The sequence below is a fragment of the Rhea pennata genome, chromosome 27, assembly GCF_028389875.1.
Source record: "Rhea pennata isolate bPtePen1 chromosome 27, bPtePen1.pri, whole genome shotgun sequence".
In the NCBI taxonomy this organism is placed as follows: domain Eukaryota; kingdom Metazoa; phylum Chordata; class Aves; order Rheiformes; family Rheidae; genus Rhea; species Rhea pennata.
Window position 1 is genome coordinate 4531915 of NC_084689.1, and position 27917 is coordinate 4559831.

General features: G+C 68.6%; 1 protein-coding gene across 1 annotated transcript in view; it reads left to right on the top strand.

The window, feature by feature from the left end:
- Window positions 1-6450: 6450 nt before the first annotated feature.
- The window catches only part of UNC13A (unc-13 homolog A), a 35735-nt gene continuing 14268 nt past the window's right edge, over window positions 6451-27917 (top strand). Inside the window, exons 1-24 of the mRNA XM_062596589.1 lie at window positions 6451-6472; window positions 11672-11701; window positions 11979-12078; window positions 12513-12630; window positions 12873-12996; window positions 13199-13272; window positions 13436-13490; window positions 13951-13986; window positions 14312-14522; window positions 16820-17404; window positions 17871-17964; window positions 18966-19015; window positions 19812-19890; window positions 21356-21361; window positions 21687-21758; window positions 21886-22105; window positions 22349-22576; window positions 23165-23306; window positions 23818-23987; window positions 24506-24621; window positions 24735-24898; window positions 25038-25188; window positions 27339-27407; window positions 27569-27658. Of these exons, the coding sequence (XP_062452573.1) occupies window positions 6451-6472; window positions 11672-11701; window positions 11979-12078; window positions 12513-12630; window positions 12873-12996; window positions 13199-13272; window positions 13436-13490; window positions 13951-13986; window positions 14312-14522; window positions 16820-17404; window positions 17871-17964; window positions 18966-19015; window positions 19812-19890; window positions 21356-21361; window positions 21687-21758; window positions 21886-22105; window positions 22349-22576; window positions 23165-23306; window positions 23818-23987; window positions 24506-24621; window positions 24735-24898; window positions 25038-25188; window positions 27339-27407; window positions 27569-27658 (3006 nt within the window). The remainder of the gene's footprint in view (window positions 6473-11671; window positions 11702-11978; window positions 12079-12512; window positions 12631-12872; window positions 12997-13198; window positions 13273-13435; window positions 13491-13950; window positions 13987-14311; window positions 14523-16819; window positions 17405-17870; window positions 17965-18965; window positions 19016-19811; window positions 19891-21355; window positions 21362-21686; window positions 21759-21885; window positions 22106-22348; window positions 22577-23164; window positions 23307-23817; window positions 23988-24505; window positions 24622-24734; window positions 24899-25037; window positions 25189-27338; window positions 27408-27568; window positions 27659-27917) is intronic.

Genomic DNA, 27917 nt, shown 5'->3' on the forward strand with positions numbered 1-27917 from the left:
TGCTTTTCTGTCCTGCTAAAAACTCGGCACATTCCTAAACCATCCCCTAACTCGGGAGAAGAAAAGTGAAACGCTCGCAGACGTGACGCGGCGGCGGTGCCAGCGCGAGGTCCGGGCGCCACCGGGCGCCGCCGCGCCGGGGACGCGGTGCTTGGAAGGGCTCGGACGCGCGCCGGGGCCCTCCGCGGAGACCCGGTCCGGCCGGCAGCTCGGGCCTTGCCCCTCTTGGATGCTTGGGCGATTTCCAACGTTTGCAACAAATCTCTTTGCCCAATCCCAAGGATTTTTGCCCCGGGACTGCCCAGCCCCGTGGAGGTGCCAGCTGCCTGCGCGGGAAGGGACGACGCGGAGGGCAGCATCGGGCGCCCGGGGCTTTTTCGCTTGGCTTGGTTTAGCGAAATGCCTTGATAGAAACATTTAATGAGGCGTCAGCGGCCCCGTCCGGGAGCCGAGCGTCCTTTCCTCTCCTCGCCGCGACCGGGCACGGCCTCTGCCTCGGCCCCGCGCACCGCGGCGCGTGCAAAGCCGCCGCGGCCGGAGGCTGAGACCCGACACCGCTCACCGAGAGAGAGGAGCGACCCTGGGCAAATCCTGGTGCCCCCGCCCCCCAGTTTGCACTGCGGTCGCTGCGGCGTTAGTCCGGATTCGCAGCCGGGCGGGACGGGTTCGGCCGCGGCGGGCGCCGGTGGAGGGCTGGCTCCGGCTGTGCCGGACGAGAAACGCGAGCCAGGAGAGCCGGCGGGAGCGGGGACGGTGGGGATTTTGCACCCGACTCCTTTCTGCAGCCCGGTTCGAAGCCTCCGGGATGCGCTCCGAGCCCCCGCGTGAGCCGGAGGGGCTGTTGCGGAGGAGGTTTCTGGCTGCGATGCCCTATTCCCGGGATTGCAGGGCCTGGCGTAGGCCGGGACAAGGGTCGAGTCCTCCCCTGCGCCCGGCCCAGCCGCTCCGGCGGGGCCGGACGGAGTCACCGGTTTCCGCCTGTTTGTGCACCCCGTCACGCCGATGGCACCGGGGCCGCGACCCGTCCGCGTCCCAGCTGAACGCAGGGCCGTCGGCCCCGGAAAACCCTCCTGGACGGCACCAAGACTCGCTCAAAGCGAGGGCTGGCGTCACCTTTGCAAGGGCACGCTGGGGCGCCCGTCCCCTCCCGCCGCCGCCTCCGGGCAGCGGGGTCGAGCCCCTGGGCTGCCGCCAAGTGCCTTTCCGGCCGGCGAGGCGTCCCGAGCCGCCCACGGCGTCCCGGCGCGGCCCCGGCGAGCGAGAGGCGCCGCGGGGGCTCTCGCAAAGGCGCCGCTTTTCTCGCCGCGAAGCCCCTGCGGCGTCGGCCGGCGGCGGGGAGCCCCCGGCACCGCGGGGGTTTAGCTCCGGGGCTCACGCTGCCGGGTTTGGGGGGTTGCAGTTAGGGAGCCCGGCCTTGCCGCAGGATGCATTAAATCTCCTCCCGCCCTGCAAACTGCTGCTGATCGGATCTCACGCCGGCACTGGCGTTGTTTGAGGGCCGGACCTGCCTGGCATCCCTCAGACCCCCCTCTTCACCTTCCCCCACGGCAAGAGGAAAACAGTCCCGAGCCTTTGGCAAAAAGTCCCAATTTTGCCCCCAATTGGCCTCCCCGCTCTGAAATCGAGCAGTTTCTGCCACGACGTGAGACCCGCCGGGTCCCCACTCACCATCCACCAGGTCTTCGCCGTCGTGTCGTAGCAGAGCTGCCACCTCGCCGCGCTCCTGGCCACCACCGCGCCCGCGTCCTCCATCGGCTCCTAGTCCAGGGGACGAAACGGAGCCGGCGCCGGGGAGGCAGCGGGCGGCGGGAGGAAGCCGAGCGAGGCACGAGCCGCGGCTCCGCGGTGCCACCCCCGGCCCCCGCGTGCGCCGGCCGCCGAGGCTCCCGCCTGGGCTCGTGGGTGGTGGCTGCCTCCGGGGAGGCTGTCCCAGCGCTCCGGCACGGCTCCGTGCCCGCGGGAAGGGCATGCTGCGGGCTCGGGCGCGTTCGACCGTCGCGGCTGCTCCTTTGGGTGCTGCTCCCCTGCTTTGGGGTGAAAGAGGGGCAGAAAGGGCGGTTTCTGGGAGGGCGTGGGGCCGAGGTAGCGGCTCTGCCGGAGCCATTTGTGCCTTTGAGGGTTTGCGCGTTGCTTTTTCTTTCTGCAGCGGGACCCGGGCAGCGAACGGACGCGAGCGTAAGCGGGTTGGCTCGGAGGAACGGGCCGTGGGGCGCGGGTCCGCAGAGGAGGGCCTTTCGGGGGTGCCAGCCCGTAGGGCTCACGGAGGTGCAACGGGGTGACCCTCCACCCACAGACATGTTTTCCCGGTCTTTGGGCTCTGCTGCAGGTAACCGAGTTCCCCAGCAAGCACCAGGGCCCGCAGATCGCCCAAATGTGTTAGCTTGTAATATCCTGCTCCGCGGTAATTACGATTTGACTTTGGCTCTTGTGGTCGCGGGACGATTATCTCATCCACATGTGGTTAAAATATGGGCTGCCTTCTCCCCTCGGTCAATGCTTGCGCTTTCCAGAGAGGCCCCAGATGCGCCGGGCTTCAGAAGGCTGATCCAGAGGGCCGATTTGCTCTGCGCGCCCTCGGTGTTCCCTCGTGGGCGGCTTGGGGGGGAGCCGGGAAGACCCCCCCCCATCTCACCGCCCCCGAAAGCACGTGGGTCGAAAATCAAAAACATCTCCAAGCATAAGATGTGGAAACGGGGCGCAAATCGAGGCCGGGGGCTCGCAGACCCCTGGGCTGGTGCTCGGTTGGCTCCCATGCACTGTGGCAGGGGGGTCGGGGGGTGCCGGGCTCTAATTAGAACTACGCTCGTTACGGCTCACTGGTTGGGTCTGCGCAGCGCTGGGTCCGGAGGTCTCAGACCCCACCACAGACGTGATCCAGGGATGAGGGAAATGTGCTCAGTCTGGCTGTGCGGAGAGGGAAATAGCACGAAAGACAAAGATTGCAAGAATTCGACTCCTGGAAATAATTTATTTCAGGGTCTGGATGTTGCTTTTGATTTAATTTCATACAATTTTTTATCCTTAGTTTTGACCAAAAGCCAGGCATTTTTGGGAAAGGACCCAGGAGCTTTTCATGAATGTTTCCTGCTCAGACAAGACTCGTTTTTTTATCCAAAATAGTGTTTCGGGCAGAAAATAAACCCAAATGTGAGCCGTGGGAGCTTCTCCACGCTGAGTGCCGGGGCTGTCGAGGGAGATGCTCTGCGGATGCCTGCTGCCGGCAGAGGCAAGGGCACCCGAGGGCGGCTGAGCGGGTGGCGGAGGGTGCAGGCACCTCGGCGGAGGTGGGAGACAGATGGACTGCGCTAAATGGGGAGAAAAAAAAAATCCTTATTTAAACATTCTGTTTGGCTTGAAACGGATGGTTTGAAAACGATCTGTGTACGTGCACGCATGCATGCGCAGGCGTGAGAGTGTATGCATGCACGCGTGTGCGTGCCTGGGTGTGTGCGCCTGGCACGAACGTGCACGTGCGAGCACAGGCGTGCGTGGTGTTTGCACGCGTACGTGCATTCCTAGGCGCGCACGCATGTCTGCGCTGGCACGCGGCGCGCGTGATGATCGGCAGTGGAAGAGACGCGTCCTGTGCGGCGTCCGTGCAGGGATGTGGCAGCATCCCGATCTGCCCCCGCTCCCCAGCCTGGAGACCCGATGTCCTCGGGGACCTCCCGGTGTCCCCACGGTCACCCTGGCTTCGCCTTGGCCATCCTCGTGTCCCCCACAGGGTCTTGCTTCCCAGCAGCTCTGCCCCTGGAGGGGTCAACAGATGACACCCCCCCCCAGCCTGCCGGGGCATTTGTCATCGCAGCTGGCAGGATGTACCCACCCGCCCTCGCCGAGGCTGTGCCGGGGGGAAAGGCAGGACACGAGCTCCCCGCCCGGGGCGGGGGGGCCTTTGCACCCCGATATGCCAGGGACACAGCAGCATCGTCCCAAATTTCTTGGGGGTTCTTGGACGTCCCTTTTATTTGGCGCTGGAAGGCGGAGTGGGGGTGACCCGGCCGTGGGGCGGCAGCAGGAGCCAGCCCGTGCCAGGCACTGGCGTCCGCCCTGGCATGGGGCCGCCGGTGCCGTCCCTGGGGCCACCCTGCCGGGAAGCTGGGCGCGGGGGGAAGCCGGCGCAGCGCGGCGGAGGAGAGGATGGGTCTGAGTCAGCAGTGCCAGTGGGAGTCGGGAAAGGGGCAGGGCGCTGAGCAGGGCTGGATGCGGCCTCCCCTGTGCCGGCCTCATCTCCTTGACTCCGTGAGCAGTCACGGCCACGCCGGTGGGCTGGGGAAGGACGTCATCGCCCAATCTCCTCCAAGAGGTCGTATCCACCCCCACCGCCGGGCAGGTATGGCCCACGGCAGCCAGTGCTGATGCTGCCTGGGGTGCTGAACTCCCCACAGATCCAGCCATGCAAAGCCCTGGCTCGCTGTGCCTCAGTTTCCCTTGCAGGCAGGGCTGTGCCTGCCTCTGCAGCCCCTCACCATAGCAGCAGGGCTGTTCTCCGGGGCGGGCTAAGTGCCCCCCACATCACACCCTGCTCGCAGTCTGTCCTCCCTCCCCAAAGCCGAACGCTTTCCCCCAGGCGAGGGAGAGAGCTGGCAGGCGCCACCGCCCGCTGCGCCGAGCCCGGCTCCGTGGGCGACCCCCCCAGCGCATCCCCGCTGCCCGCCGGGGGTGGCACTTCCCACACTGCCAGCAGGGCCCTTGGCTATGCCACCTGGTGCGGCGCTGGCAGCTGGCGTGGGGGCACCCCCTGCCAGCCTTGGTGGTGCCAGTGACCCCGTTCCTGGTTGTTGTTGCCTCCCCGCTTGGCACTGGGTTGCTGCCACCCTGAAGCCTGGCTTCTCTTGGAGGGAGACGTGCACTGGGGGCTGAGACCTGGCAAACTCAGTCCTCAGCTGGCTGAGTTGGGGGCTGGGTTTTGAACAGACCCCCACCCCCACCCCGAGCACGTGGCACCCCTGCCTCAGGGTGGACGCTGGTGGGCAGGCTGGGCCAGCAATGGGGCAGAGAGGCCTGGGGCTGCATTCCCAGGGCTGCCCCATGCCGAGGACAGCCAGGGCTGTCCCTTATGTCCCCCATGGACCCATCCGGCTCCCTGCCCCCCCCAGGCGAGCCCAGCCTGGTGAGGGTACAAGGGTGCACATGAGCGCGGGAGCCTGGGAGCATGCACGCACATGTGGCCATGTGAGCATGGGCACGTGTGCGTGCGTGGGTCTGTGCGCACGTGGTGTGGGGGGGTGCGTGCGCATGGAAGAGGGCTGAGCGCCTGCCCGCTCACACAGGTGTGTTTGTGCGGACGGGTTGGCACGAGTGTAGGTGTGCGGGGGTGTGCATGTGCGAGCTTGCAGGTGCACGTGTGCGTGTTTGCACACACGGACAGCCACCCTTTTTACCTCCTGCCCCCGTGATGTGGTGCCACGGCATCTGGCCAGGCTCCTTGGCTGGAGGCCCTAAGATGGGACGGGGGGACTCGGCTTTCCCCCACATCCTACTGGGGTCTCTGCTCTAGGGGTGGCACTGGGAGGCACTGGGGACCCTCGTGCTGACTGTGCCCGGCTGTAGTCAGCAGGGCTCACTGCAGCTGGAGGGGCACCATGGGGGATGCAGGACTGGATGAGGCCACCCATGTCCCACAGGGCCTTGCATATGTCCCCTCTCTGCCTCGTGCCTCAGTTTCCCTTGCCACCTTTCTTTTTTTCCTCCCTCCTTCTCCACATCCCTGGGAGACGTGACAATTCCCCGGCACAGTGGCACGGTGCCACCTTTGCTCACACTGCAGAGATGCTGGGAGCTGTAGGATGCACGAGTGAATCCGAGACCTGCCAGATTTAGCACATCCCACCTCAGAAAGCTAATTTGTCCCTCTGTCATGCCGGGCTAGCGAGGACACGTCCTCGGGCCAGGGGCAGAGCCTGGCCACCCGGAGCCCAGCGCCCGGGGCTTCCCTGGGCGTCCGGGCGGGGGCTGCAGCCCAGGTTTCCCCCCTTGCACCGGTTCCGCGGGGTCTGTGGCTTTCCGCCGCCGCGCTCCGGGGCACGGAGGGAGGAGGACGGGCGCAAGCCCGGGACGAGACCGAGATCGAGCTCCTGCCCGCGGCGCGGCAGACGCGGGGGCTCTGATTTCTCCCCCGACGGGGCGGGGGGGGAGGGGGTTTGTCGGCGCGGCGGGGCCCCGGGCTGCGGCGGGGGCACGAGTGGGCCGTGGGGCCGGCGGCGGCTCCCCCCGGGGGAGTTGGGGGGGGCGGGAGGGACGGGGCGGGGCGGGGCGGGGCGGGGCGGCGCCCCGCGGCTCCTTTGAGCCCCGCCCCCGTGGAGGCGGCCCCGGGGCTGACGTCAGGAGCTGTCCCCGGTGCTGAAGCAAGATGGCCGGCTGCTAGCGCCGGGGCGGGGGCGGCGGCGGCGGCGGCGGGCGCGAGCGCGCGCCGGTCCCCGGGCAGCGCCCCGCACCGCCACCGGGACCATGTCCCTGCTCTGCGTCGGAGGTGAGCGGGGAGCCCCGGGGGCGGGGGGGGGTTCCCCGCCGCCGCCGCCGTGCACCGGGAAAGACCGGGAGCGGCGGCGGGAGGGGGGCGGGGGGGGGGGGGTGGGCAGCGCGGGCGGCTCGCTGCCCCGAGCGCGGCGGGGGGCGGCGGCGGCGGCGGGGGGCGGCTCCCGCGGCGCGCGGCCCGGTGTGTGCGTGCGCGCGCGCGCGCCCCGCGCCTCCATTCACAAAACCGCGCCCGCGCCGGGAGAGCCCCCCCGCCCCCCGGCCCCCCCCCCCCCCCGCGCGCCGCCGCCGCCGCCCCGGGCCCCCCCCCCCCCGGCAGTGCGGGCGAGGCCACCCCGCGGCGGGGGGTGGGGGAGAGAGGAGAGGAGAGGAACGGCGGGGAAACCCCCTCCCCCCGCATCCTCCACCGCGCCCCACGCGAGGCGAGGGCGCGGTGGGGTGAGAGCCGTGGGACGAGGGACACCCCCCCCCAACCCGACGGTCCCGCCGCGGGAGGGGGCGGCCGCCAGGGCCCCCTCCCCCCCCCGCCCCATGGCGTGGTTCGGCCCGGGCGGGGCCAGTGGCTGGGCGCAGCGCGGGGGGGGGGGGAGGGGGCGCTCGCGGAGGCGCCTGGATTTATGAATGAACCGGCGGGGGCGCGCGCGGCGCCCGTGCCGAGCCAAGCCAAGCCGAGCCGTGCCATGCCGTGCCGTGCCGTGGCGGGGGAGGACCCCACCCGCCCTGCCGCCGCCCCGCTCCCCTGGGAGAGGGGCCTGGTTTGCGGTGGGTGTCGTCACCCCCCCCCCGGGGGGGCTGCGCCTCCCCACTGCCACGGCTGGGATCGCTGGTGGGGGGGTTGAGAGGGGCACTTCCAGGCTCCGCGGCTGAGATCCGCCCCCTCCTCATCCTCCGGGCAGGGACCACCCCAAGCGGCCCCTTCCCAACCCCTGCCGTGCCCCCCACCCCCCGAAAAGCCCAGACACCCCATTCCCAACGCACCCCCCAAAATGCACTGCACGCTCCATACCCTCCCCAAATCCCCCCACCCCTATTGCGCTCCTCCAGATCCCCAAACGCCCCCCCCCCAGGCATTGCCCCTGCTCGGGCAGCCTGGAGGCCCCCGGCGCTGCCACTGTCCCCGCTGCATGTTTGGGGGGCGGGGCTGGATGCGCCCCCCCAGCCCCGGCTGAGACCCCCCGCGGGAGCCGCCGCGCTCGGGTACGGCGGCAGGAGCGATCCCCCGTCTGCGCGGGTTCGGGGACGGGCGACGTGCCCGGCGATGCTGCTGGGGTTGGAGCGTGGCGGCGCGGTGGTGGCATCTCCACGCCTGGGAGCGGCCCCCGCTGTCCCCAGCCCAGGCTTGGCGGGGGCTGCTGGCTCCCCGCACGGTGGGAGGAACTGGGAGCAGTGGGCGGGTGTGGGATCCCGACGGCGCGGCGAGACCTGCGCAACTCGGCACTCGGATGAACCCTGCAGTCTCCGTGTTCACCCTCGCTTGCATCAGCGTCACTTCGCTGGCGTCCGCGAAGCTGCTCCTGATTTGCACAGGGGAGGAGGGCGGTCGGGGGGCTGCGGCAGGGGCAGGATGGTGCCTCGTCCCCCGCGGCGTTGAAGCTCGCTCAGCACCTCTGAGACCCCCCCCCCTCGTTTGGGGGCTCGGGGGTTCCCCGGGATGCCTCCCCCCGCGTCCCCACTGGTGCAAATCGGCAGGAAGACGGGGGGGGGGGATCTCCTCCTGCTCTCTCAGCAGGAGTCAGGGAGCTGTGTCTGGGGGTGCCTGCCCCCCTCCCAAGACATCCCCATCCCTCGGTCCCATCACAGCTCCAGATGCTCCGTGGCACCAGCCTCCGACAGCTCCACGGAGGCGTCCGGGAAGGAGCTATAAATACCCAGGCAGCGACAAGCGGGAGGTGGGGGGAGCCTCGCCAGCGGAGAGGTGCCGAAACCTGCCTGCCAGGGGTGGAGGAGCCTGGGGAGGGCCTGATCCACGTGCCTCCCCCCTCCCCCGGCTGGATATTGCAGGGTGATAGGACACACCCCAGCCTGTAGCACCTACGGCAGGTCACAGCCTGCCCCGCGCCTCAGTTTCCCCATGTGTGTGGGGAAGGAGAGGAGGTGACATCCCTGGGGACCCCCCTGGGGCAGGACCATGCTGGCAAGGGGTGGTCGGGGGTGCCGGAGGTCCCTGCGGTGCCAGCGGGGAGCACTTTGCAGGGCAGCTGCTGTCCTTGCTCCCTAGCCCCCCCTAGACAGCGAATGTCTTTTTGGGGGGGAGGAAGGGGGGGGGTCACGCACTTTGCAGGGTTGCCACGGGGGTGGGGAAACCTGCCTTTAATCCTGAGACAGCAGCTCCCGTGGGGGGTGGGGGGGGGGGATGTCACACGGCGGTGACACCCTCGGCAGAGCCGCCCCCTCGGAGCAGCTCCGCTTAGGGCTGGGAATAGCACGGGGACCTGCCGAGGGAACCGGGGGACGATGGCAATAAATAGCTCGCTCCGGGTTTGAAACAGGCTTCCCCCGCCGCCCCCAGGCACCGCCGAGCCTGGCGGGGGGGAACATTTTTTTTTTTTAATCACCCTGTTTCTTACCTCCTGGGGAGCCGAGGGTGGAAAAGCCACATCCACCCAGCACTGGGGCGTCCCCAAGGCCAGAGCTGCAGCCCCCCCCAGGTCCTTCCTCTTCCCCGTGCTCGGAAGGGACGTGGGCGGGGGGCTGCGAGCTCCCGGGACAGCTCCCAGCGCCTCCCAGATGGAGGGATGAGCAGGCAGACGAGCAGCTAGACAGCAGCATGGGTGGACAGACAGGCAGTGGGATGGACGGACTGACGGATGGATGGATGGCCAGGCCCACTGCAGGGGAGCAGTGCGCAGCCTGCTGGTTACGTGGGTGCGACCCGGCGGGGCCCTGGGGTGCTCCGGGGAGGACCCTGCTCCACCGTTGCCATGCGTGAAGGTGCTCTCAGACATGAGCCAGCCCCTGCCCGTCTGCCTCAGTTTCCCCTGCTGGCAAACGGCTCCTCTGCGCAAGACGGGGCTAATTCACACCGGTTCGGGAAGTGCTTCAGCTCTTCCACCTTATTTTGGGGATACCCCGCTCCTGTGAGGGGCTGTGCTGCTGCCAGCCCTCTGCTTAGGGACTCGGGTTGCATTTGGCCTTTCCCAAGCTTTCCAGCCCAAGAGCGGATTCCCCTGTGGCATCCTGCTTGCGCAGCCGGTTGTGGGGGGAGACGGGGGGTGGCAAGGGAGGGGAGACAGGGGGTCGCCGGGGCTGTGCCGGCTGCAGAGAGCCGCGGCGGCCGTGCAGCCAGCGCGGGGACGGCAGCCACAGATGGTGTCAGCAGGATGTCTCCCTGGCGGCAGATGACAGCCAGGAGAGCCACGTGTTCCCCGGGTAATTGCTTGTTCCTGTGAGCCCGGGTATTTTTGGAGCTTTTCCTTCCTTTGCTCTCCCGTTTCGGAGGCGACGGGTACAGAGCGACTGGCCCTGCAGGACGCATCTGGCTCCCGAGGCAAGGAGGAGGCTGGCGCTGGCGACCTGCGGGATGCCCCGGGCGAGGGGTAGCCAAGCGCCGGCCAGACTGACAGCCCGGCCTCCAGCCGGCCTTTCTGGAGGGCATCGGCGCGCGCCGGAGCCTCCGAGCAGAGCCGCAGCTCCCGGAGCCCTGCGATTGCCCGGGACGCGGCTCCGGGGAAAGAGCCGGTGACCTTCCCCCGGGCAGAGAGCTGGGGAGCGCCTGACCCTCTTAGCGGCTCAAAGCAGCTGCCAGAGCTGAACGCTCCCCAATTATTTTCGGAGCGATGTGATGCTTAATCCCGTTTCTGTCTTTAACTGGGGCCAACTTGTGGCGCTTTGAACTCTTTAAATCAGGAGACCGAAATAGCGAGGAAGAAAGCCGGCTGGGCAGTTAGCCAGGGTCCTGGTAGCACGTTGCCTGTGCAATTCGGTGCCTGATCGGCGATGGCCCCGTGCCTCAGTTTCCCTAGGGCACCGGCCCCGCTGGCCCTCCCGCACCGGCAGCTGGTGATAAGCGGCTGCGGAGCGGCGCGTCTTTGAAACCCAATTACCCTCGGTATCGCTGGGGCTATTTTCATCCCTCCGCCGTCACGTCGGTCTGCCCGCCGGCACCCGCGTCATTTAACACGTCTCCAGGTGCTGTGTCATTCCGCGACCCCCCCCCCGCCACCACCGTCGGCAGCACTCGGCACCCAGCTACACCCGCGGCCTCGGGAGCGCCAGGTGCCGAATCGCTCTGCCCCCTCTGGCCGCCCTAAGCTGCCCGGCCAGGGCTCCCAGTAACCCCCTGCACCAGTGTAACTGGTGTCACTGGGGTGGTTCACGGTGGGTGGGGGGAGAAATCCTGCTTTTGAACAGCTCAGTCCTGCACTGGAGCCGAGTCGGAGCCTGTCCTCATGGTGCTGAGTGCCACTCAGGGCAGGATCCAGCCCAGATGTGCCCTGGAGCGATGGGGTCCGGGACAGGAACCAGGCCCGGGGCCCTGAAGTGGGGGGACAGGCCTGGGGCACAGAGGGGATCCCAGGGGGACTGCGAGGTGGGGAGAGCATCTCCGGCGCCTGGGCAGCCCCCCGGCGCTGCCGGGAGCGGGGGGGGGGGGGGGGCACATTACGGCGCCTGGGTTTCCATCGCCCACCGTCGGCTCCGATCCGGGTCAGCGGCCGGGCCGGCGAGGGAAGATTGAGCCCGGCGCTGCTCAAAAACCCCGGAGGAGGGGGAAGTTCCCCAAACACCCAGCCTTTCTCCAGCCTCGAGATTTGAGGAGCACCCACAACCCCATTCATTTGCCCTAGATGGACCCAAATTGAAAGGATGGAGAGGGGAAGAGGGTCAGATGCGCCCCCCCCCCCCCCCGGATGGAATAAGGCCGCTGATTTAGAGTTGAAAGGAGATGTTCTGGGTTGTCCCGGAATGGCAGGGTTTTTATCGGGGCTCCTCTGCCCTCCTCCCCTGGTGCCTGTACCAGACCTGCTCCCCATCCCTCGTGCCTGGGCTCGGGAACTCCTGATTTACACCGGAGGGAAGGATCCCGCCACCTTCCCCCATGTCTCTGCAGTGCAGCGAGCCCGGGTCAGCGTGTGGTCTGGGGTCCTTCCCCCCCTCCCCACACCCCCCTGGGCACCCTCGCTGGGGGTCCTCAGCCCCCCCACCCCCATGCTGGCTGCCGGGGCTGAATCTCTCCTCTCTCTCTGTCTCTCTGCAGTTAAAAAGGCCAAGTTTGACGGGCCCCAAGGTGAGTGGCCCCATCCCGGGGAGGGGGGTTGGGGGCAGTGGGGCTTGTCCCATGGGCTGTTTGGATGTGCCGGGGCCTGGGGGGTGGCAAAGGGAAGCCAGGCTCGGTCCCAGCTCTGGGGGTCTGACTTGGTGCATATTGGGGGGGGGAGCAGGGGCTGGGGGTGCCGCGGGCCTGACGAGATGGGGCTCGCAGCAAAGCACGGCGACCCCTGGCACCGGCGGGGACCCATCCTGCCCGCCCCAGGCCTGGCGGCACCTTCCGCTTGTTCCCGCAGAGAAATTCAACACCTACGTGACGCTGAAGGTGCAAAATGTCAAGAGCACGACCATCGCGGTGCGGGGCAACCTGCCGTCCTGGGAGCAGGACTTCATGTTGTGAGTGCACCGAGCCCACCGAGCCCCCCGCTCGGCCCTCGGGGACCCCAGGGCGCCCCGTCTCCGGGTTCGCCTCCCAGCTCAGCCTGCTTTTCCTCCCCTCCTTTGCCGGGGAGAGTTGCTAGCCCTGCGAGGGGCACGGGAGCAGGGCTGCCCCGGGACCCCCTTTTCCCCCAGGCATGGGGCCATGGATGTCCCTGGGGGGAGGGGGAGGGGCATGGGAGCAGCCTGGGTGACGTGACGGGTGTCGGGTTGTCTCGGGCTGCCGCGTTCACCGGCGTGGGGCATCCCTGGGACCCGACAACACCCATCCCGAGATGGGTGGGAGATCCTGGAGCCTGCCGGGGGTGGAGGACTGCGGGGGGGGGGAGGAGAGGGGGGTCCCTGGGAGGGGGCGCTGGGCAGGGGGGGTGAGCACCCGCCTGTCCCCGCAGCGAGATCAACCGGCTGGACCTGGGCCTGACGGTGGAGGTGTGGAACAAGGGGCTCATCTGGGACACCATGGTGGGGACGGTGTGGATCCCCCTCCGGACCATCCGGCAGTCCAACGAGGTGGGGAGCAGGGTGGTCCCTTCCCGGGACCGCTGGCCCCGGCTGCCCGTTGGAGGGCGGGCAGCCCCGTGCTCTGGGGCGGCCGTAGCGCCCCAGGCCCCCTCTGCCCCCGCGGGAACCAAGGCAGCTTCCTTGGGCGCAGGCCGGGCCGGACGCCTGGGCTCCTCTGGCCGGCCTCTGCATGGGCAGGGAGCGGGGGGCCCCATGGCGGCTCCCCTGAGCCCCCGCTTGCACCCCCGCAGGAGGGTCCTGGGGAATGGCTCACGCTCGACTCCCAGGTCATCATGACCGACAACGAGATTTCGGGCACCAAGGACCCCACTTTCCACCGCATCCTCCTCGACACCCGCTTCGAGCTCCCGCTGGGTAGGTACCGGCGCCCCTGGCCCCCCCCGCTGCCCCGGGGACCAGGGCTGCACCTTTCCTGTCCTCCCCCCAGCCTGGGGGTGCTGCCACGGGGCTCCCCGTGGGTCGGAGCTGGGACTGGCCAGCCCATGGCCCCGAGCCAGGAGGGATGTGATGGGGGGGGGGAATCTGTCCCACAGATCGGGGGTCTTTTCCCTTTCAGACATCCCCGAGGAGGAAGCCAGGTATTGGGCCAAGAAGCTGGAGCAGCTCAACGCGATGCGGGACCAGGACGATGTAAGTCCCCCGCGGGCCCCAGTGCCGCGTCCTTGGGCCCTGCGCTGCGGATTTGGGGCACAGCGAGGGGCGGCATCGCCCGGCCTGCGAGTGCTAGGGGTGGCGAGGGGCTCTGCCGGGCTGGGGGCAGTGGGGACCCTGATCCACCCCCGTCTCTCCCCAGTACACCTTCCAGGAGGAGCAGGAAAAGCCTCTCCCGGTTCATGGCTCCCAGTGCTGTAAGTACCCCTGCGCCGGGGCCGCCGGCCCCTGCCCTGTCTCCTTTCCCTTCCCCAGCATCCCGGCATCCAGCTCCACGCACCTGGGATGCATGGGAACAGGGGGACCCATCCCCTTCCATCTGTCCCTCCGTGTCCGTCAGGGTTTCTCAGCTCTCGTCCTGCCCTGTGGTTTCTGGGTTGCTTTGTGGCGGCCGAACTGTGGGGCGGGAGAGGGGTCTGGGTGCCTCAGTTTCCCTTTCTGCAATCACCGAGGGCCGTGCCCAGCCCCATCCTCCTCCCTCGCACCCCAAACCTCTGCCGCGCGCCCCGGATCGCGGGGACCCTGGGGCAGGGGGTGGGAGCAGGTCCCGAGTCCGTCCGCCCGGCTCAGGTCCGGCTGCTTTCTCGCGCCCGGCTCTCGCCGCCTCCCCGGCGCCGCGTCCGTCTTTATTATTATCTCAGCCCCTTTTCTTTGTAGGCAACTGGAATTATTTTGGCTGGGGAGAACAACAGAGTAAGTATCCCATCGTCTCCTCTCCTCTGAGCCTGGCGGTCCCTGGCGTGACCCCCCCCCCCCACTTCTTTGCCACGCCATGGCCTGAAATGGGGCTCGGGGGGTCCTGGGTTCACGTCCTGCCTCCAGCCTTGTCTCCCGGGGCTCTGTGCTGGTCCCTTCCCTGGGCCGGGCACCCTCCCCTCTGCCCCCCAGCAACAGTCACGCAGCCATCCTGGCCAGCGTCCTCCCACCTCCCGCGGGCGGTGGCAGCCGCGGGGTCGTCACAGCCAGGGCGCAGGTCCGTCCCGCGTCCCTCTCACCGCTGCCGCCCGGCCCTTTGCAGATGACGACCCCGACAGCACTGTGGACGACCGGGACAGCGATTACCGCAGCGAGACGAGCAATAGCATCCCGCCGCCCTACTACACCACCTCACAGCCCAACGCCTCCGTGCACCAGTACCCCATGAGGCACCAGCAGCAGAGCTCCCGCGACTCCTACACGGACTCCATGCAGAGCTACGAGATGGACTACTCGGACCAGCGCCCCATCAGGTAGCCCTGGCGCCCGGCCCTCGCCGTGGCCCTGCACCTAGGGACCAGGCACCCGCTGGGTGGGACAGGGTCCTGGGGTCCCGGGGGTGACATGAGGGGACGTCGCTGCCGGGGTGATGAGCGAAGGCAGGAAGAACGGAGAGGTGAGGAAGCGGGGCAGGAGGGGCCGGCGCCTGGGCACGTGGCCCGTCCCTGCCGCCCTTCCTCCGGGATGTTGTGGTTCAAAATGCAGATGAGTCTTCACGCTCTTTCGGGTCACCCCCTGCCCCGAGTCCCTGCTTGGGGGACCCCCGAGCCGTCCTTGCCGGGAGGTGGCACGGCTGGGGCTGTAGGCAGAGCCGCAGGCAGGGACACCTGCACGGGTGCTTTGTCCCCCCCTGCACCGCGCTTGCAGCACGGCCCCGCTTCCCCCCCGCGTCCCGCAGCCCTTCCCCGCGACGGAGCCTCCCTCCCGGCAGCGCCGGCGCCCGGCCGGGCTCCTTCGCCCGGCGGGCGCGGAGGAGAGGCAGCGCCGAGCCGCAGCGGGCGCGCGGCACGGCGCCCGGGACCTTGCTGACCATGTTCCTCTCCTCCCCGGCAGACGCTACGGTAGCGTAGACTCTGCCACAAACGGGCGCAGCGACGCTGAGTCCGCTTCCGAATCGAGCAGGCGGACCAGCCGCCAGCACTCCCTTGAGAGCAGGCGGTCCCTAGACCTATCTGATAGGTGGGTCTCTACCTCGTCGCGTGCCGTGTGCCGTCGCAGAGTGCTGTGCTCGGTTCTTGCAGCCTTGGTGAGGCCAACACCAGTCCCGGCAAGGGCAGCCTCGCTCCGCCACTCCCTCTCTCCTCCCCGCGTCGCCTTGCCGCGGGGCGACGGGGGGGGGCTCGTGCCTACGAGTTTGGGGGCTTTTTTGCCCTTTGCACCATTCCCAAGACCGTAGGAAAACTTACTCCACGTCCTGACCCTACTCCGCTGGCCAGCCTGGATCATCTGAGCCCACGGGATTGCAAAGCAGCTGCCTGCTCCCCACGTCCGAGCCCCCTAGATTGCAGAGCAGCAGCCCGCTGCCCACGTCCGAGCCCCCTCGATTGCAAAGCAGCAGCCCGCTCCCCACGTCCGAGCCTGCAGCTATTGCAAGGCAGCAGCCCACTCCCCACATCTGAGCCCACGGGATTGCAAAGCAGCTGCCCGCTCCCCACGTCCAAGCCCCCTCGATTGCAAAGCAGCAGCCCGCTCCCCACGTCCGAGCCTGCAGCTATTGCAAGGCAGCAGCCCGCTCCCCACATCTGAGCCCACGGGATTGCGAAGCAGCAGCCCGCTCCCCACGTCCGAGCCGCCTCGATTGCAGAGCAGCAGCCCGCTCCCCACATCTGAGCCCCCTAGATTTCAGAGCAGCAGCCCGCTGCCCGTGGCGGGCAGGGTGGATGCGCGAGCCTGGCCCTGCACCAGTGTCCCCCGTGGCAGCTGGGGCTGCAAGGTGCCTTGGGGACTCGTTGCTGGCACAGGCAAATGCCGCCCTCCATTTCTGGCCGCCTCCCAGGGCCCCAGAGCACTTCAGCAGAGACCCCCGCAGCCTGGCGGGGCAAGAGCCCCGCGTGGTGGTCTGAGACCCCTCGGCTTGCCGAGGGCCCCCAGTCCGAGCTGAGGCCAGGGCGGGCTGGGCAGGCGAGGGGCTGCCCGCACGAGCCGCGTCTCCTGCACTTCTGCACCCTCTCCAGGCCCTCACGCTCCAGGGACCCCTTGCCCGCGTGTCCCCCCCCCCAACCCAGCCTGCTGGGTCGTGCCTGCACCCCTCCTCCCGGGGACCAACCTCTGCCAAGCTTGGGCAGCCCCAGCACCCTCCTTCCCCACGGCGTATCCCAAACCCTCCCGCTGCCCGGCATGGCCTCGCTGGCCCAGGGGGCTCTGCCCGGCGCCGTCCCTCCCTCCCTCCCTTCCTCAGCCACCCCGGAGCCCTGGCTGCCGGTGCTGGAGACGTGGTGTCGGCCTCTTCCAAGGCATGTCCCCGTACTGTCTGCATGCGTGCTTTTGTGAGCCTCTCCCCGCCGTGCCCGGCCCCACGGTGGCAGTGGGGGGCGGGAGGGGGTGTCACCCTGCCCTGCCCCAGCTCCCGCTGCCCGGGGGGCCGGCAGGGAAGCGGGGCAGGCGGCAGAGGGGCTGTGCGGCAGGAGGGGTCGGACGTGCAGGGCTTTGCGGAGTGATGGAGCAGGGGGCGTGGGGAGGTTGGAGAGGGGGTGCCGGGCTCCGGGGGTGTGCGCCCCCCCCCCTCCCGGCACGGCGCTGCTGAGGCCGGGCACCCTCCTTGTGCCCGCAGCCCTGCGGGGAGCAGCCGGTACGCCTCGTCGGCGGAGCTCAGCCAGGGCAGCTCGCAGCTGAGCGAGGACTTCGAGAACGAGAGCCTGCGGGACTCGGAGCTGGACGAGCGCGATGGCGACTCCTACCACTCCTGCCACAGCTCCGTCAGCTACCGCAAGGACTCGCCCCGCTGGGAGGAGGAGGAGGAGGATGACCTCTACCTGGAGGAGGAAGAGGAGGAGGAGGAGGAAGAGTTCAACGAGGACTACAGCGAGAACGAGGAAGGCTATGCCAAGGAGGAAGAGGAGGAGGAGGAGGACCTGCGGGACCGGGAGGCTTATGAGCCCCAAGCCTCCAAGCACGATACCTACCCGCCGCCCGCAAAACTGCCCGGGCAGCAACAGCCGCAGCCGCTCCCACAACAGCCGCAACAACCGCCGCAACCGCAGCTGGCCCCACAGGAGAGGAAGGAGGAGAGGAAGGAGGAGAAGGACGCCTCCGTCCCCCCAGAGCCCCCCGAGTCCCTCCAGGCCCAGCGGGGAGCGGACGAAGCCCCCGTGCCGGAGGCGGCGCAGGAGCCCGAGCCCCCCAAAGCGGCCGAGAGGTAGGAGGCAGCGGGGCGGGGAGGGGGGGGAACGTGGGGGGGCACCAGGGCTGGTGCCGTGGGGCAGAGCTGCCGCCCCGCAGCCGGGATCGCAGCTCCGGCTTGGAGCCGGTGCCCGGGCACCGACACGCCACCAAAGCGGGAAACTTCCTTCGTAGGAAGCGACCCTCTGGGCGGCCGATACAAGCCCGTCCGCAGCCTCCTGCCTTGCGGCCGAATTGTTTGGTGCCGCGTGCCCCGTACGGCGGGTGAATAATTCGGGTGTCAACCTTTGCCTTTGATTATTGAAAACGTCCATTTTTTTTCCCCCTGGTTCGGTGAGCGCGGTTGCTCCGCACACAGGGGAAGCGCGATGGGCGTTTTCGGTCTTTTGTTTGGCTTAAATTATAGACATGAGTAGGGAGAACCTCCGGTTTAAAAGAACTCGTAACGAGTTCAGCGGTGACCGGGCCGCGTGCGGTTGCAGGGAGCGGGATGAGGCCGAGGTGCAGGACCCCAAGGCGCGAGCCAAGGCCAACTGGCTGAGAGCCTTCAACAAGGTTTGCCTGCAGCTGCAGGAGGTGAGCTCGCCCCGCGGCGCGCCGGCGGGGTGGGGTGGGGGGCACCGGGAGGGCTCGCGGCCCCACCAACACCGCCGTCCTGCACCCGGAGGGCTCGGGCGCCTTGCGGCCCCCCGCTCCCCGTGTGACCGCGACGCCCGTCGGGCCGACGGCGGGAGCCGGGGCGACGGCCCCCGGCCCCGCGCGAGGGTGTGCTGCATGCGGTTGCAGTGTGCTGGTGTGACCCCCCATATCCCCCCATCCCCGTCCCCGTCCCCGTTTATTGAGTTGACCGTTTTTTGTTCTGTTTTTAGACTCCATCCTCCATCTTTTCTTTTTGTTTTGGCTCCGGATGCGCCCCCCCGGGGCTGCGATTCCCCTCCCCGCCGCTTCTCTTTTCAGTTCTCCACCACCATGGCCCTTGCGGCCGCGTCTCCCCTCCCTGCAGGGAAGGGGGGTAGCCCGCCTGCAGGTAAGCGCCCGCCCTGCGCCGCGCGTGCCTCCCCGGGTGCCTGTGTGTGCGCGCAGGGATGGAGCAAAAATTGGCTCTTTCCTCTCTCCTCCTCCCCCCACCCCTCCGAAATCCCCCCCGCGCCGCCAGGCGCTGCCCGCGGGGCCGGGGGCTCTGCGCGCACACCACGGTCCCCGTGTGCTGTGGCTTTTTCCCGTGCTTCTCCCCGTCCCCGGCGGCTCCGGGGCGGCCCGGACCCACGGAGCCTTTCCAACGATCCTTCCGCCGCCCCTCAACCTGCTGGTGTTTCGCGCGGTGCAGCCGGCCCGTCCCGCTTCGCCAACCTGAGTTAGCTCCCGCAGAAACCCAAACTCCCCCAAATATTTTATTCTTAGAGCGAGCTCCGCGCTGGAAAGATCCCAGCCGGTTTAGCAACGCGCTTCACCCGCCGGCTCCGCAACCCGCTCTCGCGCTGCCGCGGGCGCCCGGGGCCGGGCTGCCTCCCGCAGCCCTCGGCTCGCGCGGGGCTCGGCGCCGCCGCGGCCGCTGACCGCCGCCGCGTGTCTTGCAGGCCCGCGGAGACGGCGACGGAGAAGCGAAGTCGCTGTGGTTCAAAGGCGGGTGAGTAAGGGACCCGCCGCTCCGCCGGGTCTCCGTTGTCCCCGCTCCGTTAGGGACGATGGGATCAGCCACCTCCCTTGGATGCCTGGCTGGGTGTGGGTGCACCGGGGGCTTGGCCTGGGCAAAACGTCCCCAAAACCGCGGCGGTGACGGAGCCCAGGTCGCGCTGGCCGCCCAGGCGGGCCGGCTCCTCGGCGCTTTCGGGAGAGCCGACGGAGCGGGCGGGAATTGCCGCCGGCCGCTGCTCCGCGCCTGCCGGGGGAAGAGCCCGGCCGTGAGAGCCGCGGCGGCGGCAGGCAGGCGAGGAGGTGAGCGGGTCGGGCTGGGAGCGAGCCGGGGCCAGCGGCCCCGAGGCCTGACCCGCGAGGGTCTCGTGAGCAAAACGCCGCAGGCTGCCTTGAGCCGTTGGGAGCGGACGGAAAATCCCACCAAATCGCCCGGGGATCCCGGGGCGGCTGCAGGGCAAACCCGGTTTTCACGCGGACGAGCCCGAACCGCCGGGCTGGAGGCTGTGAAGCAGCTCCTCAAGCCAAGCCGCCCGTCCTGGAAACGCGGCCCCGAAGCGGAGAACCCCGGCTGTTTTGCTCCGTGCTGGAAAGCCAAAGCAAACTAAGCCCCGAGGGCTGCTCCTGGCTGCGTTTCGCTGTCTCAGCGTCCAAGCGCAGCACGGCGCGGACGGCGGCTTTCTGCCCGCAGCCCCTTTCCCCGCGGTTCGGCGGCTTCGCGCGCGGCGGGGACGCGGCGCCCTCGCCGCCGGCGCGGGCCGGCGCCCCGCTGACTCTCGTCTCTCTTGCAGGCCTGGCGGTGGGCTGATCATTATAGACAGCATGCCGGACATACGCAAGAGAAAACCCATCCCCCTAGTTAGCGATTTGGTGAGGTTCCTCGTACCGCCTCGCGCGCCCGCCAGCCGCCGCCTGCGCTCCCGCTCCGACCCGCTGCCCCCTCCCCGCCGCCGCCGCCGGCGCGCCCCGCGAGCGGCCCCCCGGCACGGGGCTCCCCCCGGCCGCTGCCGGCCCCGCCGTCGCCCGGCTCGGGCGCCCCGCGCCCCGCTCCCCCGGCCGCCTCTAACCTGCCTTGTGTTTTCTGTTCTCTTTCCTCCGGCCCGGCTTGGCCGTCCCCGGCCGCAGCGGGGCGGCGGTAAGGTTTCTGCGCTGCATTGACAGCATGCCCGACATTAAGCTTGGACGCAAATCGCTCCCTCTAGTCAGAGATCTGGTGAGCGCAGCACGAGGGGTTAAAGGGAGAGCACCCTTGGGAGCCCCCTCGCAGCCCCGCCGTCCATCCGTCCATCCGTCTGTCAGGGTGGTGGTGGGGGGGGGAAGTGGGTGCTTTTGGGGTGCTGGACCCCACTGGAGCCGTCCCCTCCGGAGGCTTTGGGGCCGCTGGGCTTTCCCCTCGCCCCCGGCTCGGGCACGGGGGGCTGAAGCCCCCAAGGGAAGCGGCCCGGCATGGGGGAGGCTTTGACACAGGGGTTTTCTCCTGCGTCCCGGCCAGTGAGGACGAGGATGAAGAGGAGGAGGAGGAGGAGGAAGATGAGGAGGAGGACAAGGATGAGGATAAAGATGATGAGGAGGAGGAGGACGAGGACGGCTGGGCTGGGCTGGCCCCTCTCCGAAGGGTGCTTCTCTTTAACGCAGCTGCCCGGGTCCCGTCCCGACACGGAGCATCAGTCCGAGGCCTCCCGTAGCAGCCTCTGGTTTCTGATTTTTGCTGCCGGCAACGCAAGAGCTCAGACACCTCCCTGGTCCCTTCCCTTCCCACCCGGCAGCTCAGAGCGGGCCGGTGCCAGGCAGCCACCGCCGCCGCCGTGCCGAGGAGCCCGGCTCTGCTCCAGGCACAGATTTACCCCTTGCTCTGTGTCCTCCCCTGGTGGAGGGGGGGGGGGTCCTGTCCCCTCCCCAACTGCCTCCCCCTCTCTGGCCCCGCTGTGCCCCCCTCGCCTCGGAGCTCGCTGCCCCCCTGCCCGCTCCAGCAGCCGCTGATGCTTCTGCGCTGAGTGTTGTCGGTGTCGGGGTGTCGAGGACGGGTCGCGGGGTGGTGGTGGTGGGGGGGCGGGATGGACGACGGCGCGGGTCTGGCTGGGCATCGCTCCGGCCGTTGCTCCCGTCGCTGCCCGGTGGAAAGGTTCCCCGCGGTTTTGCAGGCTGCAGCCAGCTCTGCGGGTTCGGGGAGCAAACGGCCCTGCCAAAATATCCCCCGCTAACGGGGACTGGCCCGGCGGCGGGTTCGGTGCCGCCTCGTTTCCTGCTGACTGCAAGGGGGAAGGGGCAAGGGCTTGCACTGGTGTGAAATATTAATGTCTTTTATTCCCCCCCGGCTGCCCCTGGCTGCCCGCAGGCCATGGTAAGTGCCGTCCGTGGTGCCCAGCACCCTGCGGGTCTCCCCAGGGAGGCCGCTGGGTTCAGCTGGGAATGCCGCAGGCCGGACTGGTTGCAAAGCAGCACTTTGCAGCCCTCAGCGTCTCGGAGCCGCGCTGTCCCTGCCAGGCACCGTCCCGGGCCGGGGCCGGGGGGCTGCGCCCCAGGGACCTCCGGGAGAGCTGGGTGGTGCCACCCTCCTGCACTGGGTGTTTTGCTCCCGGCCGCCGGGAGCCCGAAGAGGATGGCAGGAGACCGACCCCCCCCCCGCCCTGCTCTGCGTGACTTGGCTTCGTGGTTCTTTCCGACAGTCCTTGGTGCAGTCCAGGAAAGCAGGAATCACGTCCGCGCTGGCATCGAGCACCCTGAACAACGAGGAATTAGTAAGTGCTGCCTCCGAGAGGCCGGGGCGCGAGGCGCTCGCGGCAGGAGAGCCGAGCTGCGCCAGGCGGGTGCACGAGGGCTGCCGGCGCGTGAGCTTCCCCTCCTCTCCCTTCCTTCCCCGCGCAGAAAAACCATGTTTACAAGAAGACCCTGCAAGCCTTAGTGTACCCCATCTCCTGCACGACGCCCCACAACTTCGAGGTGTGGACGGCCACGACGCCCACCTACTGCTACGAGTGCGAGGGGCTGCTGTGGGGCATCGCCCGGCAGGGCATGCGCTGCGCCGAGTGCGGGGTGAAGTGTCACGAGAAGTGCCAGGACCTGCTCAACGCCGACTGCCTGCAGAGTAAGGAGCCGTCCGCCCTGCCTGCCCCGCTGCCGGGCCCGAGAGAGCCGCCGGTGATACCGGAGAGCCCGTTCCTGCCCTGCGCGCGGGGGGAGGTGGGGAGTGGGGCAGGTCTGCCCTGATCGGCGCACTAATCCCTCCTGGTTTGGACTGATTCATCCCTGGTGCTGAGCTTGGGGGTGCTCAGCTGGATGCCATCTGTCCCCGCTCTCCGTGTTGCCCGTCGCTGTCCTCCTCTCCCAGGGGCGGCGGAGAAGAGCTCCAAGCACGGAGCAGAGGACCGGACCCAAAACATCATCATGGTGCTCAAAGACCGCATGAAGATCCGGGAGCGCAACAAGCCGGAGATCTTTGAGCTGATCCAGGAGGTGTTTGGCGTCACCAAGACCACCCACACGCAGCAGATGAAGGCGGTGAAGCAGAGCGTCCTGGACGGCACCTCCAAGTGGTCGGCCAAGATCAGCATCACAGGTGGGCGCCAGCATCGCCTCCGCGGTCCGCGAGCCCGACGCGTGCCATCGCCGTGGGGGACCCCCGTGTCCCTGCTCCCTCCTGCGCCGATGGAGAGCGTGGCGTCCTGCCGACACGTCCCTGTGGGCACAGCTCTGGCAGCCCGCCCCCCTCACCCCCCAAAAAAAGCTGTACCCTCTCTGAGCCAGCAGATTTGGGGTGATAGTGGAAACATCTGCCCCCGGCTAGCAGCAAATCCCAGGTGAAGGGAGGGCTCTGCATGCTCCGGCCTGAATTTTCCTCCAGCCCGGTCCCCTGAGGCTGCAAATCCGTCTCCCCCCCCCCCCCCGCCCCAGCCCTTGCACGAGGATGCTTCCTGCCCCGTGCTGTGGAGCGGCTTTGGCCCCGGGGCTCTGGGGGCGGCGGGGGCCCGCGGGGTGCTCGCCGGGCGGCTCCGGCGCGCGGGTGCCCGCGGCAGGGCGCTCGCTGCCCGCCTCTCGCGGCCGCGGCATTGACTGCTCTCTCTGTCTGTTCTCTCCTGTGTGTCGTGTGGCCGCGTGGTGCCATGCGTGTGCCTCCGTGTGGACGCGTGTGCGTGGCGTGCTGTAGTCGTTTGTGCCCAGGGTCTGCAAGCCAAGGATAAGACAGGTTCCAGTGACCCGTATGTTACTGTTCAGGTTGGAAAGACGAAAAAAAGGACTAAAACTATCTACGGCAATCTCAATCCGGTCTGGGAGGAGAATTTCCATTTGTAAGTCCTCCCCGTGCGCCTCCATCCCCCCCCCACCCTGGCTTTCAGCCCCTGCTCTGCCCGCCGGGCATCCGCTCCCCTGCGGGGCACCAGGAATCGGGGGCCTGATCCTGCCCCAGGGACGCCCTCGGGGTGGAGGGGGCTGCTGGGGTAAGGGGGAGCCCAGCGCCAGGCTCCTCGAGCTCCCGGGGACGGCGTTCCCGGGCATCCCCCGGCCTCGGGCTGTGGCCGCCGGGCTCCAACAGCAGCGCCGGCGGCTCCGTGGCGGCTAGCGGGGACGGCCAGGCTCGGGCCAGCTCCTCCCGCGAGGAGGGGGCAAAGCGGCTGCGTTTTGCCCTCCTGCAGGCTTTCGGGGCCGTCGCTTCTACTCCCGCCCGGCTCCAGCCCGGCGCCGGCCGTGGGGAGCGAGGGACGGGCGCTGGCTCTGATTTGGGGAAACCGAGGCGTGGGGAGCGGCCGGGAAGGTTTCCCCGCTCACGCTGGGAGCTCTCCCTTCTCGTCCCCCCCGCAGCGAGTGCCACAACTCCTCCGATCGCATCAAGGTCCGCGTCTGGGACGAGGACGACGACATCAAGTCCCGCGTCAAGCAGCGCTTTAAGAGGGAGTCCGACGACTTTTTGGGCCAGACCATCATCGAGGTGCGGACCCTGAGCGGTGAGATGGACGTCTGGTACAACCTCGGTAAGCGGCTGCGCCGGCGCTGCCCGCTCGGACCACCGCGCTCCCGGCGCAGCCCTGGGGCAGCCCGGCCCTGCCGCCGCGTGGCGCGGAGGCCGTTTTCGGCACGGTAGCGTCGAGGCTGCTGTGAAAAACATCCTTTATTATCCAAAGCCCGCTGCGGTCAAGGGTTTTCCCCCTCAAAGCCGTTTGCCCCGGAGATCTGCAGCACTGGGCTTCTGCAGAGGGGGAAACTGAGGCACGGAGCGGGCCACCTCGCTCCCGGAGGGCCTTGGCAAGCCGGGGATTTAGTTGGTTTCGGTCCAAATCTGTTATTACGATGCCTCAGCTGCGTCGTGTCGAGGCCAGGCGGTGCCAGGCACTGCGCGGCCCCGGCGAGGAGCCCCCCCGGCACGGCGCGTTGCCCCGTCTCGCGGGCAGGGAGCGAGGCGGAGGGGCCCCCGGTCGCAAAGGGCCGGCGGGCGGGTGGGCGGGGGGGACGGGACCCTCACGTCTCGGCCCTCTCTCTCCGCCCCCGGCAGACAAGCGGACGGACAAGTCGGCCGTGTCCGGCGCCATCCGGCTGCACATCAGCGTGGAGATCAAAGGCGAGGAGAAGGTGGCCCCGTACCACGTGCAGTACACGTGTCTGCACGAGGTGAGCAGGCAGCGGGCGCCGCCGGGGCTGCCGCCGGACCGCGGGCGCCCGCGTCGCCCCGTCCCGGCGGCAGCACCCGCCGGTGACCGGTAAGGACTCTCTTGCGCCTCCAGAACCTTTTCCACTTCGTGACGGATTTGCAAAACAACGGGGTGGTGAAGATCCCCGACGCCAAGGGCGACGACGCCTGGAAGGTGTACTTCGACGAGACGGCGCAGGAGATCGTCGACGAGTTTGCCATGCGCTACGGCGTGGAGTCCATCTACCAGGCCATGACGTGAGTCCGTGCCGGCGGCTCCGCCAGCCCCGCGTGGACCGTCCTCCTGCCGGGACCTCGGTCCCCCGCTGCCGTTTGCGCTGGTTTGCCATCGCTCCCCTCTCTGTCCTTTCCCCCTCCTCTCCCCTCCCCCCCCCAGGCATTTTGCCTGTCTCTCCTCTAAATACATGTGTCCGGGAGTGCCGGCGGTGATGAGCACGCTGCTCGCCAACATCAACGCCTACTACGCGCACACCACCGCCTCCACCAACGTCTCCGCCTCCGACCGCTTTGCCGCTTCCAATTTCGGGGTAAGTCCGATGGTGCGTAAACACTCCTTCCTTCTTCTCTCTTCTCTTGGGTTGGGGGCGGGGGGCTTGTGGGGCAAAAAGGGCCGTGCAAAGCCCCCGCCCTCCAAACCGCAGCCAGGCAGCGGGCCTTCGGCCTCCGTGCCTCGAAATAAAGCCACCTCCCGTTGATCGGGAAGGAAACTGGCCGCCGTCTTCTGGGAGAAGGTCTAAATTCGCTCTCTGAATTATTATGGTAAAGCTTTGCTTGCAATTCGACCTGGCTTCGATCGACGGGCGACAGCGCGCTGCAAACCGCCGCCCGTCGCCGGCAGCCCCCCCCGGGCGCTGCCCTTCCAGCAGGAGAACGAAACCTTTGCGGCATCCGTCCGCCTGCCGCGAAAGCCGGCGGCGACGAAACGCTTTTGCCTGCCGCTCGCCGGGAGCTTTGCACGGCTCTGAGCGCGTCGGGTGCAACCTGAGCCCGGAGCAAACTCCCCCGGAGCGCGCCGGAGGAGAGACGGGGCGCCCGGCGGCACCTCGCGCCCGGGGCGACTTTGCGACGGGGACGGGTTGGCCCTCGGGTGAGGTGCAAAGGGGAAGGGCTGGGCTCTCAGCTCGGCCGCTCTGCGTTTACACGGGGCGGACCGAGGTGGGAGCCCGGCCCCGGCTAGGACGAGGCGCTGGGTAGCGAGGGCTGGAGGCAGCAGCACGCGCGGAGAGAGGCCGGCTTGGTTCGTCTCCCGGTTCAGCCAGCGCAGGGGGTAGCTAGAGCCGAGCGAGCACACCAGGGTCAGAGCGGAAGGAAGAAAAAAGAGGAAAAAACCACACGAAAAGCCTTTTCTCTAACGTGTAGGGTTTTAAAAACTTGTTTCTTTCTCTTTTTTTAGAGAGCCTAAAGGTTGGGTCCTAAAGCGCCCGGCCGTGTCGCTTTAAGCCCGAGCGCCCGGCGTGTGCGGTTTTAAAGCGCGCTGCAGCCGTCGTGTGCCGGGGACGCACGGTCTCGGCCCAAAGCCTGGCTTTGCCGTCTCCGGCGGGCGAGCGCTCGGAAGGTTTGCGGTCACAAAACGCAGGCTGCAGGACTCGTCCGGCGCTGGGGAGCACTGTCCCCCCGACACGCCGCTGCCCCGGCCCCACGCCGGCGGCCCCCCCCCCCCAATCCCCGCCGGGACGCGGGGCTCAGCCCCTGTCTCCGGCCACCTCCCCGCTCGCAGGGCAGGGCGATGCCGACGCGCGGCGCAGGAGCGGCTGCGCCGGCGGCCCCGGCCCCGGCTCGCGGGGCGCCGCCGGCTGCGGGTGAAACCGGGGCTCTCCAGGGAGACCTGCGGGTTTGCGGACGTTTACACGGGCAAAGCGCCTCCGAACGGCGTTTCCGTTGCTTTTCCTTCAGCTGCGGCACAGCAGCCCAACGGCTTGGCCTGGGTTAGCATCCTCCGGCCCCGCGCGAGGTCCCCGGACCGAGCCGAGTCAGAGCTCCCCTCCCCGGGGGATGACGCCCGCCCGGGGCGCTTCCCTGCCCGCGGCCCCCGGAGCCAGCCCGGTCGCGCAAGGTGGCATCGTCTCGGCGAGGCCCGAAGCAGCTCGTGCCCAAAATTGGGAAGATTTTGCCAACGCGGCTCTTTCCTCATCCTCTTTCTTTGGAGCCCGTGAAAGCCCCCGGGGGGGCCGGAGGCGCGATCGTGGGCACCCTCCGCTCGCCCCGGCCTCGGAGGAGTTTTGGCCGGCGGGGCAGATGTACCTGCCCATCTCCCCCCCCTTCCCCACCAGCGAGAGCGAAGGGGATCCCTGGGCGCCCACAGGGTTTTTTTTTTTTGGGGGGGGGGGCTCTCGCTTCCGCACTGCCCGCCGTCGCCAAGCGGGGACCTCGTCCTCCGGCGGGGGCTGCGCTTGCCCCGGGAGCCTCCGACTGCAGCCGTCCGCTCCACACCGCCCGCTGACGACCCCCCGGCCACCGGCGAGGACGGGCTCTTCTCGGCGGGCGTCCTGCCATGCTGCTCTAGCGCCCGGCCCCGGCAGGGCACGGCCCGCAGGAAGGCAGGAGTGGGGGGGATGAGCCGCGGGGCGGTGCGGGGTCAGGGCTGGGAGAGCCAGGTGAAGCAGGGAGGAGGGGAGGGGGGGGGACGGTCCCGGGCGCTTTTCCCCCATTTACCTGGCTCTGGGGTGTTTCTCCGCAGAAAGAACGGTTCGTCAAGCTCCTCGACCAGCTGCACAATTCCCTGCGGATCGACCTCTCCATGTACCGAGTAAGCAGTCTGCAGTGCCTCAGTTTCCCCACCTGTGTAAGGAAGAGGCAGCTGCTCTCTCCTGCCGGAAGAACCAGGCGTTTTGCCCGGGTTTTGGTGGCCCCTGGGCTGGGTGGCCCTTGCGCCCCACATTTGACAGCTTTTTCCTCTCCCTTTCACAGAATAATTTCCCTGCAAGCAGCCCCGAGCGGCTGCAGGATCTCAAATCCACGGTGGATTTGCTAACCAGCATCACCTTCTTCCGGATGAAGGTATTGCCTTCTCTCCCCATCCCTCGGGGGGGGGCAGCCTCCCCCTCAGTACTCTGGGCAATTGCCCCAGCGATGTCCTCGGCTTTTCTGCTCCCGTCGGATTTGCATCTTTGGATTCCTCGTGGCCCCAGGCCTGTCCGGATTTGGGGGGAGCGTTGGCCCCAAGGCGGTTCCTGGGCTCGCCAGGGTCTTATCTGGGGCTGTGGGTCTGTCTCCAGCGATGGCCGATGCAGCTGGCTCCACGTCTCGCTCCCCGTGC